This window comes from Dicentrarchus labrax, unplaced genomic scaffold (genome assembly GCF_905237075.1).
Source record: "Dicentrarchus labrax unplaced genomic scaffold, dlabrax2021, whole genome shotgun sequence".
Taxonomy (NCBI): Eukaryota; Metazoa; Chordata; class Actinopteri; family Moronidae; genus Dicentrarchus; species Dicentrarchus labrax.
This window is the reverse complement of record NW_026136701.1, coordinates 18,897,342-18,909,376: the sequence shown is the minus strand read 5'-3', so window position 1 is coordinate 18,909,376 and position 12,035 is coordinate 18,897,342. Positions and strand designations below refer to the sequence as shown.

The window sequence follows — 12,035 nt, the reverse complement described above, 5'->3', positions numbered from 1 at the left end:
TTGTGCTTTCTATAGTTTTTATTGCAATGATAAGATACAGATATATTTCCAGACATCCAGTTTTATTAAATTATACTCCAATATTGCATGACAGTCTTCAGAATGACATTGATCCAAATGTGGACAACTAGGCGATCAAAAGACAAGTTTTTTGACCAGAGACAAAACACGGATGTTTTATAATTTCACTTTTTATTTCCCCCAGAAATGTGCGATGAGAAGCAGCAGCATAGAGAGTAATAATACTACAATATACAACAGACCGATACTGTGCAACAGTCAAGAACAAGTGGGGGAATAATCCTTTTTTTTCTCTTTTCTCTTTTGTGAAATGTTATGCCAATATTGAGAGTACAGCGACTGGCAACTCAGGACACAGAGATGCACTTTGCCCGTTTGGGTGGGGGGTGGGGGGGGAGAAAACAAACAAACAAAGATATTAGAAAAGAAACAAGAGCAACAACATGGTGGGTTTGTGAGTCAGAAAGTCAGAAGAGCTACAAATCCCTCGGTGGGATTACAGGAGAACAAACGACTAAATACAGTCTAGGTGAGTTCCTTTTTAGACGAAACAAATGGAAACTGTACAGAAAGCTGTGTGAAATATATTCAAATACCGTTTCACTGTGAGGAGACGTTCTCCCACATCAGATTAAGTGGGAACCAGCAGGTTGCTCTCAAGTGTTACGCAAGCTACTGGTTTTATAAGCTCGGGGTTAATGCCTAACTGTTTTTTTTAGTGAGAGCAACACAGACGTGGCAGCACGCAATCAACCAGATCACACATCCAACGCTACGATGGCAAAAAATACAGAAAAAATGCTGATATCTAATAAACTCCCACTGACTTCTAATCCCAGATGTGACCTTTAAATAAGAGTACAATGTTGTATGATCGTATAAAAACACAAATGAGCATTACAAACAAAAATTATACCTCCTAATACAAAAGAAAAGAAGGGGGACAAAAAAAAGAAGTTTGTTTTGTAAGTTTTAGACTGTAAGTATATATTTGATATATCAATAGAATTAATATATAAATGATACATTTCTATTTTTATACTTAAATATTATCCCTCGCTATGACTAAAAAGAGCATCTAAGACATTTCTAGCCAGAAGACAACGTGAAGGAACAGCTTGGACCTCGGGCCGCCGGGTTTCCTGGGCTTTCGTCTGGTCAGTGGAGCTGGACTCATGAAGCGTATCTCCACACACGGCGGCTCGTGTGAGACTACACACAACTGGTTTGGGATGTCTAGTGCGAACACCTTTTTAAAAACGGTTTCATTGAGACCAAAAAATCTTTGTTTAGCTACACACTAACAACATTGTGCTGTTTTATTATTTATTTTCCAAAGATGTGAAAGGTTCGAGGAGTTTTGACACTGCGGTTACAAAATGAACGAATTTAACAAAATGAACCCCTCGTTCTCGCACTCAACTCTCCGTATTAAATCTGCATGCGTATCATCATTCTTAGTTGTGTTTGGCACTAGTTTGCTTTACTTTATATCTGGTTCGGTTTGCAAATAGACAGTTAATCTGTGAACTTAACATTTTATAGGTTTAGTTGTACAACAAATGCTGCAATCTTTAAAAAAAAGAAGAAAATTAAGTACGCCAGCTGTGTCCCAGTTGCTCACATTTACTCTTAAAGATGAGTCCCACATTTAACATGAACTAGAAGTACTTCAGACTGTGTGGAGGATTGCACTATGATCATCAGCCATTTAAAAAAACAAACATATTTTCTTAGTGAAAATGGCAAGTACCTCAAAGAGCCGTACTACTCTGTTCTCCAAATACTCCATCCAGTCACAATATGGTCGTTTTTTTTGTAAAGTTTCCTTCGAGTAAACTACAGGATTTGGTCCATCTGGCTTAGTTCAGGTTTCAAAACAGACGCGCTGGTCAGTTTGCTTTAAGGGCTGCCTGAGAAAGCGATCAGACTCACTGGCGTTTGACAGGAAGCGTGCTCCTGCCGTTGTTGGCTCACCAACACACTAAAAAAACAAACAAAAAACAGGTAAAAGAACCGGGGCTTTCTGGCTTTCTACCGTGATTGTACCAACAACATCGACCTCAAAGACGACAGTGAAACCACAACAACAGAAGTAGTGGGGAGGAGGAGGAGGAGGAGGAAGGGGGCAAAGAAACCAGTATGTCTTCTCTTTACTGGTCAGCTTAGCTCTTCTCCATTATCTGTATCTAAGATCTGGATTTGACCTCACATACGAAACAAATGTAACCAAAGACAGGGGGACATAAATAAAAAACATTTTGAGTTGACACGAAAAAAAAAAGCTACTTCATGACATGAGAAACCAAAAAAAAAAAAGGACAAAGAAATGAAAACCCTCAATCAGAGATGTCGTTCTGATGGATTTTGGTTGACAACTTCCTCAGGCAGGTTTTCATTTGGACATAAATAACATTTGGGTGGGAGGAATCAGATCCACCATAAGGCTTCTTCTTTTTTTTGTGTTTAAATTTGTTTTCCCCATTGTCGTAGCAGTTTACTTTTCACCGCTGTGTCTTATCCCGGTACTGGTCTATCGGTACTGTTTAGTGGAAGATCTCAACAACAAGAGATGGAGCCTCTCCTCGTCCTCAGCGGGCTCAGAGAGGCCGGACGAGCGGGTCCTGGGATCACAGGAGGGGAGGGAGGGAAGGACAGAGAGAGAAGTACAGAGTGATGGGATTTGTAAGAAGTTTATGTTTCAGCAGTTTGGGGTTTAGTCTCACTCCCACCCTCTTCTTTCCTCTCTTGCGTCTCCTCATCTTCCTCATCTTCCTCCTCCTCCTCCCCCTCCTCTTCCTCCTCCGTGTGCTGCTCCAGCTCCTCCCTGGTGATCATCTCAAAGTCGTTACCGTTGCTGTGCTGTGAGCCCTCGTCCTCCCGGCGGTCGCTGTCTGTGTCCGAGTGGCGATCTGTTCCCTCCCCCTCTGCTTCTTTACTCTCCTCCGCCGCTGCCTCTTTGCTCTCTTCCTCTTCCTCGTCGTCGTCGTCGTCGCCGTCCTTCTTCTCGCTGTCTGACTTCTCGTCGCTGTCCGACTTCTGAGCCTTGGTGGAGGAGCCGTTGTCCTTGTCGTCCGTCTTGTCCGAGCCCTTCTTGTTGCTGGATCGCGGTCCTTTGTACTCGTGAGTGTAGAGCGGCCTGAACGAGTCGATGAAACCCACGTCTGCCGTCAGGTTGGGGAGGAACCAGAAGTGGTGGCGCCCGCCGGTCACCAGCCAGATGATCAGGAAGAGGATGCAGCGGGCTGAGGAGAGAGGCAACAACCAGTGGAATCCATTTTAAACTACAGCTATTTAAATATATCACATACATTTAACTTTAGTAACAATCTGGATGTTCATCTGTGTCTGTGACTGAAACGTTTTACACTTTATTGAATTATTACTTCACTGTAACTGTGTCTCTAGTCTGTTATTTGTTCTAATATTTACTATTTCATTTTATTCTGTTTTAATTGATTTTTGTTGTTTTTAAATGTCATTATAATGCATTTCTTCGCCTTATATAAATACTTTAAATTGCTTCTCTGTTTGAAAAGGTGCCGTACAAAGAGGGTTGTGTTGTATGAACCAAAACTGAATTATTTATAACAGTTTATAGTAATTAATAAATTCAATTTAAAGTATTCGGCTGTGAAAAACCTCATTCTCCTCCATGCAACACTATAATGACACTCAGTATAGTTTTATGTTGCAGGTATTGTCCCTATGAGAATGCAGGTTTTATCTGTTTTAGAGTTATATATTCATACACATGTTTTTTCATGCACTCTTTATTAGGTAAACCTGTAAAATCCAATGCAACAACTCAGCTTCAAACCTTTATAAAGGTCATTTTGTTCAGTTTTAATTAACATATTATTATTACATATATACTATGGTGGTGTTGAATTGGATTGCTTACATTGAAATACTTCTAATATTCTTCTCATGTTAGGCAAAACTGTAGTAATAATCATATAGTTACATTTTGTAACAACTCAACAAGCCTCAGGCGTGTGTAAAGAGGCTGTTTATTTGATTACTAATAAAACAAATTCTAGGTGGATTTGTTTTGTGTTTAATTGAAGAGATTTCTCACAGGAACTTTTAAATATTTCCCAGAGAGGTATTTTGTATGAAGCACGAGTACTTACCAACGGCAAGAAGCAATATACTGGCCACGAAGCAGCCTGCTGCAACACTCAGATAGTAAACTCCTACACGCATTTCTGCTGGCCACAGAGGGAACAGCGTGGCTGCGATCACTGCAATGACTGAAAGACAGAACACACACACACACACACACACACAGATGATAGTGTGAGTACTAAAAAGTGCAACCAGTGACAGATGACCCTCCATTAAGGATCTTCACCCACTGACTCACCAAGGATCAGTCCCATGGCAAAAGTCTTGAAGTGAACAGGATCATAAATCCACACAAACACCTGAAGAAAACAGACACATTTTGAGTTTTTGATATCTTCCAGGATCACAAACACTTCTCCCATATAAGTTTATTCCACTCACTCACTCACTCACTCACACACTCACACACACACACACACACACACACACACACACACACACACACACACACACACACACACACACACACACACACACACACACACACACACACACACACCACTCACTCACTCACTCACTCACTCACTCACTCACACTCACCTCATTTCCATCTAGAAACAGCTGATCCTCATGAGGCTCCAGTTTAAACTTCTTCTTCACCTCTTTCTTCTTCTTGGGGGTTCCAGGACTGTCATCCTAATTCAAATGAACAAAAAACTATAAAAAAACTATAAACTATAAAATCTGCATTTTACTCACAAATCATACTTGTGGAGAGACCAGTGTGAGACCTTCACACTGGTTAGAGAGACAGACAGTAGACCATATGTTTACTGTACTGGGTTTACACCGAAGCACAAGTCCACAACTTTGGGAAATACTCATATTCGTATCTCCAACTCGTCAGTTTTGGACTCGAGGTAAGTGATTTGCTTTGTTCGCCGTGTCTAGTGCAGCTTCTGACAAGTGAACTGATACGCGTTGCACTGGAGGACACATCACATTTTTACCTCTGTCACTTTGCATGCAGCCATTAAGCCGTGCCAGTCAGACGGGTGTCAATACTGAAGTCTGCTCTGAATGATTTCAGCTACATTAGCCATATTATCTCTCTTGACACAGAACCATCAACTAATGACATTCATTATTTTCCCCATGACTTCTAAAAGGTCTGTGCACTTTAAACCTGTGCAGCAAAATCAACGCACACCCATTTACTGTCAGGTTAGGAGGCCGATCAGATCAGCAGTGTCTGACCGGTCATAAAACAGACATACATCAGCCTGAACTGAGCAACAGAACACTGGTGACCTTGTTTCAGATGGATCCTACTCTCAAAGCAGCCTCTAACACTATCTTGTTAAGACAGATATAATCTGTTTTGTCATCACAGAGGGCAACAGTGTTCGGTCACTTACACTCTTCTCTTTCTTAGTTTCTGCCACCTCAGACTCTTTCTTCTTGTCTTTCTCCTTCTTCCCTTTTTTCTCGTCCTCTTTGCTGCTGTCACTCTTGGCCTTCTCTTTTTCTTTTTCCTTCTCTTTCTCCTTCTCTTTCTCTTTCTCCTTCTCCTTCTCTTTCTCCTTCTCTTTCTTGGTGTCTTTTTCTGGTTTTTTCTTCATCACTTTGAGAGCCCGGTGGAAGAACTGCTTCTTTAGGAGTCTACAGAGGAAAGGAGGAGAGTGTAGGGTTATAAACACTGACTGTGCAGACTCAGAGGTCATGTGAAGGATATTACCCCAAAATTTTGAGCCTTGCATTTGGGAGTTTCGTCAGTTACTTGCTCTGCAAGACTGAAAGCACTTTTATGTAAATGATAGTTTCATGCCTGTAGGGCTATAGACTTCATCTTCTATGATAGTAAACTGAATAAACAATTTGAAGGCATCATCTTGGGTTCTGGGAAATTGTAACAGACAGTTGACATTTTATAGAAGAAAATAACCAATAAAATAAATGTTAGTTGCAGCCCTACATACCAGTAACCTTATTGAAAGTGTATGTATCTAATGCTTAGATGCCTTATTTTGGAATAAAATTTGTTTGTTCATCTATCAGAGGTGCAGCAGTGTGAGTTACGCAGCTAACCTGTTGCAGTAATCAACCACAGACTCCCTGGTGGTGAACAGCGCCTCCTCTCCCTTCTTAGCCTTAGCCCACTTGGAGTCCAGCAGACAGTCCACCGCCTTGGAGGCTAAATGTTGGGACACAAACATGGACATTTAAAAAACACAGAATACTACTGGGCCTGTTCGAAGTTAGTTGGTGTTAGTGGGAGGGGCAAATTGTCCAGGACGGTATGTGGGGTAGTTGGCAGCTGTGACAGGAGCTGAAAATGTCAAGCAGTGATTATCCTGGTAAATCCAACAAGGAAACTGAATACAGGAAAGAACCAGAGGGCAGTAGTTTATATGGTGTAAAATCTATGTAATAACTTATTTTATTGGTCATTTGGGGGCTGCAGGAACAAGCTGTCAACACAATATTGACATATCATCACCTTATAAGTCGATAGGGTCGAGTTGTTCACAAACAGTTGATTATTACACATCCAGCAGTTACACAGCATAATTATTATTCATTTGGAGTCATATTTCTGTCCCCCTGATGACCGTTAGTCCAATATTCACACTCTTTTAGCTCTGTTTTGGCCACCACTAACTCCCGAGGGAAATATCTGGCTCCTTAGCTGTTAAATGCTCCGTTGTGTTCACCAGCAATTCCTAATTGTGTCTGTCTGCTGTTTGGTGCTGAACATGTGGTGTACTGAGGGTTTTTAGAGCATTTCCACAAAAAACAGCTGTTTTGATGATGTAGACAGCTGTAGACATATTTCTGTTCACAGCAGAGGTGAGCAGTTGTAAGGTTGATGTGATGGGGATGAGAGGAATAACCGACCTCAACAGTCACACCCTATTCTACCCACAAATACTAAGTAAACAGCATTTCCCAAAACTGACAAATGGATTACGCCATGCCACAGAACAAGACAAATATAAATACTGTGTGGGAGGATCAGGTCTGCAAATGGGACTGAAGCAGCAACATTTGTTTTTAAGAATTTGTCAACTCTTCTGCAACGTGGCACATAGTTTAACCCCCCAAAAATACCAATGTGAACAGAGCACTGGTTTCATTTACTGTGGCAAAATCGACTGTGTGTTTTGAAAAACAAAAAGAGGGCAGGGTTTGACAGCCATCTCCTGACTCACTCTCCACCCGGTGTTTAGGTGTGTTTTGCATGTTGCCTCACATCCCACAGCTGAGCACTAACCAATGAAGTAGTCGACTCGGTGGCCCATCATGTTCGTGGACTTGGTGGGGCAGTTGAACCGAAGGTATTTGGCCACAGCCTTCTCCTCCTTGGTGGGCTCGCTCACCTCCTGCAGGGAACACACAAACAAACGGATGAGTAAACACAAACACACACACACACAACATTGCAGTCAGTCCTTAAAGCTGATACAATGGTTCTTTACTATATTCTGGCATTGAACTAGAAAGTTAAGTCTGACTGTATCACCTAACAAACGTTCAACACCACATTAGAAACTTCACAAGAACAGAATTTTTATCAGTGATTCTGCACTACATTGCACTTTGAAAGTGTGTCTCATACTGCGGTTAGACCTTTTAATGTCAAACCAGGGGTGGTGGGCACGAGGTGGGTGTGAGGGGTGGTTTAAATCTGTCACAGTACAGTTTTTTTTTATCTTACTAAAAAGTATATATACATATATTGTGCTGTGTGTGGTTTTTTTTTAAACTCAAAACAGAGATTGGGAACATCTGCTTTGCCTAACCCAGTGAATTAAATACCTACCAATTAAGGTACTTCATAGCATTGATGCAACAAATAGTAGGGTGAGCACAGATGTTACCAATGATACTAATTAAGACGTAGCAGAGACCTAGTGAGACAACATGCACAAGAGCAGCACCCCGACTGTTTGACCTGAATGGGGTCGAAACCTTAATTAGTATCATATGTAACACCTGTGTTTACCCTACTATTTGTATCAAAATGGCTCCTCTGAAAAGAAAAAGTCTATCCTGTAAAAGATAATGTTACCATAAAACAGTCCTGCTTTTTGATTTTCAGCCTAACAAAAAAAAATCCCTCAGTATAAAAAGTATATAAGTCTAATATCTATTGTCCACAAAATGAGGTCTTTTTTACCCGACCAAGTTAATAGAACATTTTAAGGGTCTATCATTAATATTTTACTGTCCATCACTAAATGACCGTAATAGCAGTTTCTGCAGGGGTGCTGTCATCTGTGGCTATAAAATGTACTTTCTGTCTTCTTGGCACAAAACTCCAGTGTTTCATTTCTGTGATCATGTGAGAAGTAACCAAAAAAATAAGGCTGAAATTAAAGTGGCTGACCATGTAAGTAGAACATGTCCTGTAAAAAGTGTCCCCACCTCTAAAGAACGGTACACCGTCTGTCTACCTTGCAGATCCAGTTTCATATATCGTCGATGTTAATCTGTAGCAATAATAGATTCAGGCCAAATCTTTTTCCTTTCCTCCTCACAACATCTGCACTGTCTGCCGGCAGCACTGAATCACATGCCAACACAGAGGGAACGAGAGCACCGGCACAGTGAGATTCAGTGCTGCTTTATCCAGTCCAGCTGGCTGCAACCGGCAGTATGAGGAAGACGAGGCCATCAAACAAGCCTTTGTTTAAAGAAGCCGGTATCAGTCACACGGCTCAGTTACATGAGACCCCTACACGGAAAGCCCTCTTGTCACAGTCTACATGATCTACCTGGCTTGATCACATGAGGATTAGCTGCTCTGTTCTAACCGTGTGCCCATGAAGGAAGCAGCTCTCAGGTCAATGCTAGTCCTCTACACCAAGACCGAAGTACTGGTCCTTTAAAATGTATATCCATTATTCAAGTGCCAGTAGGGCTGCAATTAATCACAATATTACCAAGTGCTATACCCGAACAGCAGAGGTTGCAATGTTTTATTTAAAAAAAAGGTAAAATGTGAGACAAACAGCGACATAATGAAGTACTGTAGTGCTGCAGCAATGCCCTGGTTTACAAATCTTGTTCTCCAGATGTAAGAAAACATGTTTGTTTGGTACAAATCCCAAAAAAAGTCACATACTCATTAAGATTTTTTGAGTGAAGATGAAAATTGTGATGCAAAAATGATTATTCCCACTAACCGTGAATCACAATATCTGCCAAAATAACCACAATATGAACATATCGTGCACCATAAAGTGACAGTTGTGGCTAGATATGTAACCCATTTCATCCACAATGGAAAACAGTATATGAACAATAAGGAGAAATCATGTCAGAAAAGGAGATAAGTGTTGTGTAATGTGGGGTAGTGATCTTGGGACACAGTATAACATAGATAACAGTAGTGTGTTGTTATGCAACTGAACTCAAACATGTAGAAACCTACACTTAAGTCGGGAGGTTTACCTTCCTCAAACTAATGCAGTCTAATGCAGCGGCCCTGAAACCACGTTTACGAAGGTTATGGAGCTGCAACTGCTTTAAAAAAAAAGGTGTTGATTCAACTTTATGGTCATTTTTTGAGCTGTAGTTTGTTGAACTGTGTGCGTTATACTGAGAGATGTTGCTGATATTTATTCTTTTACCCTCAACAGAAACTGAACATCGTAACTTCCATGAATGTAGGATTTAATTAATTAAAGTCAAAGGTAGATTTCTAAAACATAAAGAGGAATTGTGTGTAGTGTAGAGTGATAATGTTGTAACAGACGAGCCTCTTTTGGTGACGGTACGTTCATAAACGAGATAACAGTATGTGTCGTTATGCAACTGAACAACTAAATAGACGAGTCAGTTCTGAATCTAATGGCAGACGTGCAATAAATCCTACCTTCATGAAAGTTATAACGTGTTGATTCAACTGTATGGTCATTTTGGAGGCTGTATTTTCTGGTGCTGTTCAAGCTGTAATGTTTAATGCAATGGAGGCTAATGTTTAGTCTACATTGATATTCATTTTTAAAACTCCTTAAAAAGAAACTGGACATTTGAACTTGTGTGTTTTATTTCAGGGCTGTTGTAATTGAGAGCATTAGTTTCCGCCAGGTGTATGCAGTCGTGGCCTCTTTAGCTGTGGTTCACTCAATGGTAAGTGTCGTTTAAACTATTTTATAATGTCGGCTTTATGCCCGGCAATACAATAGGCAAATTCAACATTTTCATTACAACACACAGAGTGAAAGTAGTTCAGATTAGCTTATCCCACTGATTCCTAGGAAACTACTGCTGTGTCCCAGATCCATACTGCACACTAACTGTATAAGGTACTTTCAAACTAGTATACAATAGAGTTAACTGTTTAATACCAACAGGAAATTATACACTGTCTTTTTCTTTGTGCACTAAGTTGTGAACAAATAGCGAACATCAAAACCACATTTAAAAAATCTAGTCTTTTTAAATGAATGCTAACATTCAGGGCCAATCTTTAAAACCACAATTTGGCCGATAGCAAGGTTTTATACTATTTATTTTCCCTATTGTAGCAGGCAAACAAATAATCCTACAAATACAAACATGCCTGCCTTGTTGCAGCTCAGTCTGTCTCTCTTCTCATCCAAGATGTGAGACGCAGACCTGAAGACATGGAGCACACCGGTATTTCATGCAATTTATACCAACATCTGAGTGTGTCGGTCAACGAGGTGAATATGTTGCATCCCTGAGTTTGAGTATTTTAAATATTGTCCCCTTTAAACTTTCAACACACCAGAAACTCAAAACTCTGATCAGAATTAGTCCAAAACACGAACCCACACAACTCCCAGCTTTGATCATCCGTGTGAGAGTCTGTTCATCTCATCTGGTCTCTCCAGGTGACTCGTTTTGACAATCAGTGTCAGACTACGCTGGCACAGATCAGAGACGTGCATTGTTTGTGTGTTTTCATGCCTCGGAGTGATGATGAAGTTGAGCCTCTCTACAAACTGTTGCTTTAACACCTGAAATCAACGCTGCAGCCTTTAAAGCCCACTGGAGCCACACTAACCCGCCGCTACCTGCACATGAAGTGCCACTACGATGCACTGTGTTGACTCATTAATTAAAACTCCCGCAGATTGCCTCACGTTATGTAAACACGTCGGGAGAGAGCTGACGCAGCTTAGCCTGCAAAACGTTTCCAGACAGTTCAGTCAGACTAAAAACGGCCGTCAGTGGAGACAGCTCACTGGCCGACAATTATAACACAGTCTGGACGTGTGGTTCAAGGTGTGAGTGCTCCTGGTGGGAGGGACAAAAAGCTCGGAAACGCCTTATCAAAAAAAAAAACATTTGTTTTCGCTAGCCAGCTAATGCTAGCCACCGTTAGCCATCATCTAGCTTCATCTTCCGGCTGTTAACGGCTGTTAACGGCTCTCCGCGAGGATGCTGCCGTTAGCAAACATCCAGCAGCAGCTCGTAAACAAGTGCGTGGTTTTTATTTGTTGTCCTTCAACTCGCGCAGGCAGTAATTTTAGTGTTTTAAGTGATGTTACCTGGATCCGCTTCTTGTGCCTCCTGCGCTCCGCCATGATCCCTCCAACTCAGCTCCTCCGACGTGCGCGAGGCTGCGCACGCGTACAAATCATGTAGTATCGCGAGATTAGATAAACGAGATTACCGGTTGAGGAATTCATTCATAAGTGATACAGTTAAACCAGTGGCTCACCCCCTTTCTATTTTAACACTAATATATTTTATATAAACAAAACATTTAATTAAGTTTTAAATTATTATTTGTTTGTTATTGTTTTTGTTTATTATTTTCTGTGTATGTTCTTCTGTACGTACCACTCAATAGTAAATTAAATGTAATGACTTGCCGGGACCCCCTTTAAAACAGGATGATGCATTTAAAGAAGCTTATTATACAAACAATAAATGTATTCAGTATTAATCAGAAATTAGATTTT

General features: G+C 40.8%; 1 protein-coding gene across 1 annotated transcript; it reads right to left on the bottom strand.

Moving 5' to 3' along the window:
• sec62 (SEC62 homolog, preprotein translocation factor) lies at nucleotides 1-11,731 on the bottom strand. The gene is made up of 8 exons (XM_051399415.1): nucleotides 11,619-11,731; nucleotides 7,367-7,475; nucleotides 6,181-6,286; nucleotides 5,511-5,754; nucleotides 4,693-4,788; nucleotides 4,391-4,451; nucleotides 4,158-4,277; nucleotides 1-3,266 (listed from the first exon to the last, which is right to left on the bottom strand). Exons 1-8 carry the CDS (start codon nucleotides 11,652-11,654, stop codon nucleotides 2,716-2,718), a joined length of 1,323 nt encoding a protein of 440 aa, XP_051255375.1. The 5' UTR covers nucleotides 11,655-11,731; the 3' UTR covers nucleotides 1-2,715.
• Nucleotides 11,732-12,035: the final 304 nt, after the last annotated feature.

Coding starts and splice junctions, on each gene's coding strand:
- sec62 (XM_051399415.1), bottom strand. CDS start 11,654: ATGGCGGAGCGCAGGAGGCACAAGAAGCGGATCCAG. Junction 4,789..5,510: donor AAACTAAGAAAGAGAAGAGT/GTAAGTGACCGA, acceptor CATTTGAATTAG/GATGACAGTCCTGGAACCCC. Junction 4,278..4,390: donor TGCCATGGGACTGATCCTTG/GTGAGTCAGTGG, acceptor TCTGTCTTTCAG/TCATTGCAGTGATCGCAGCC.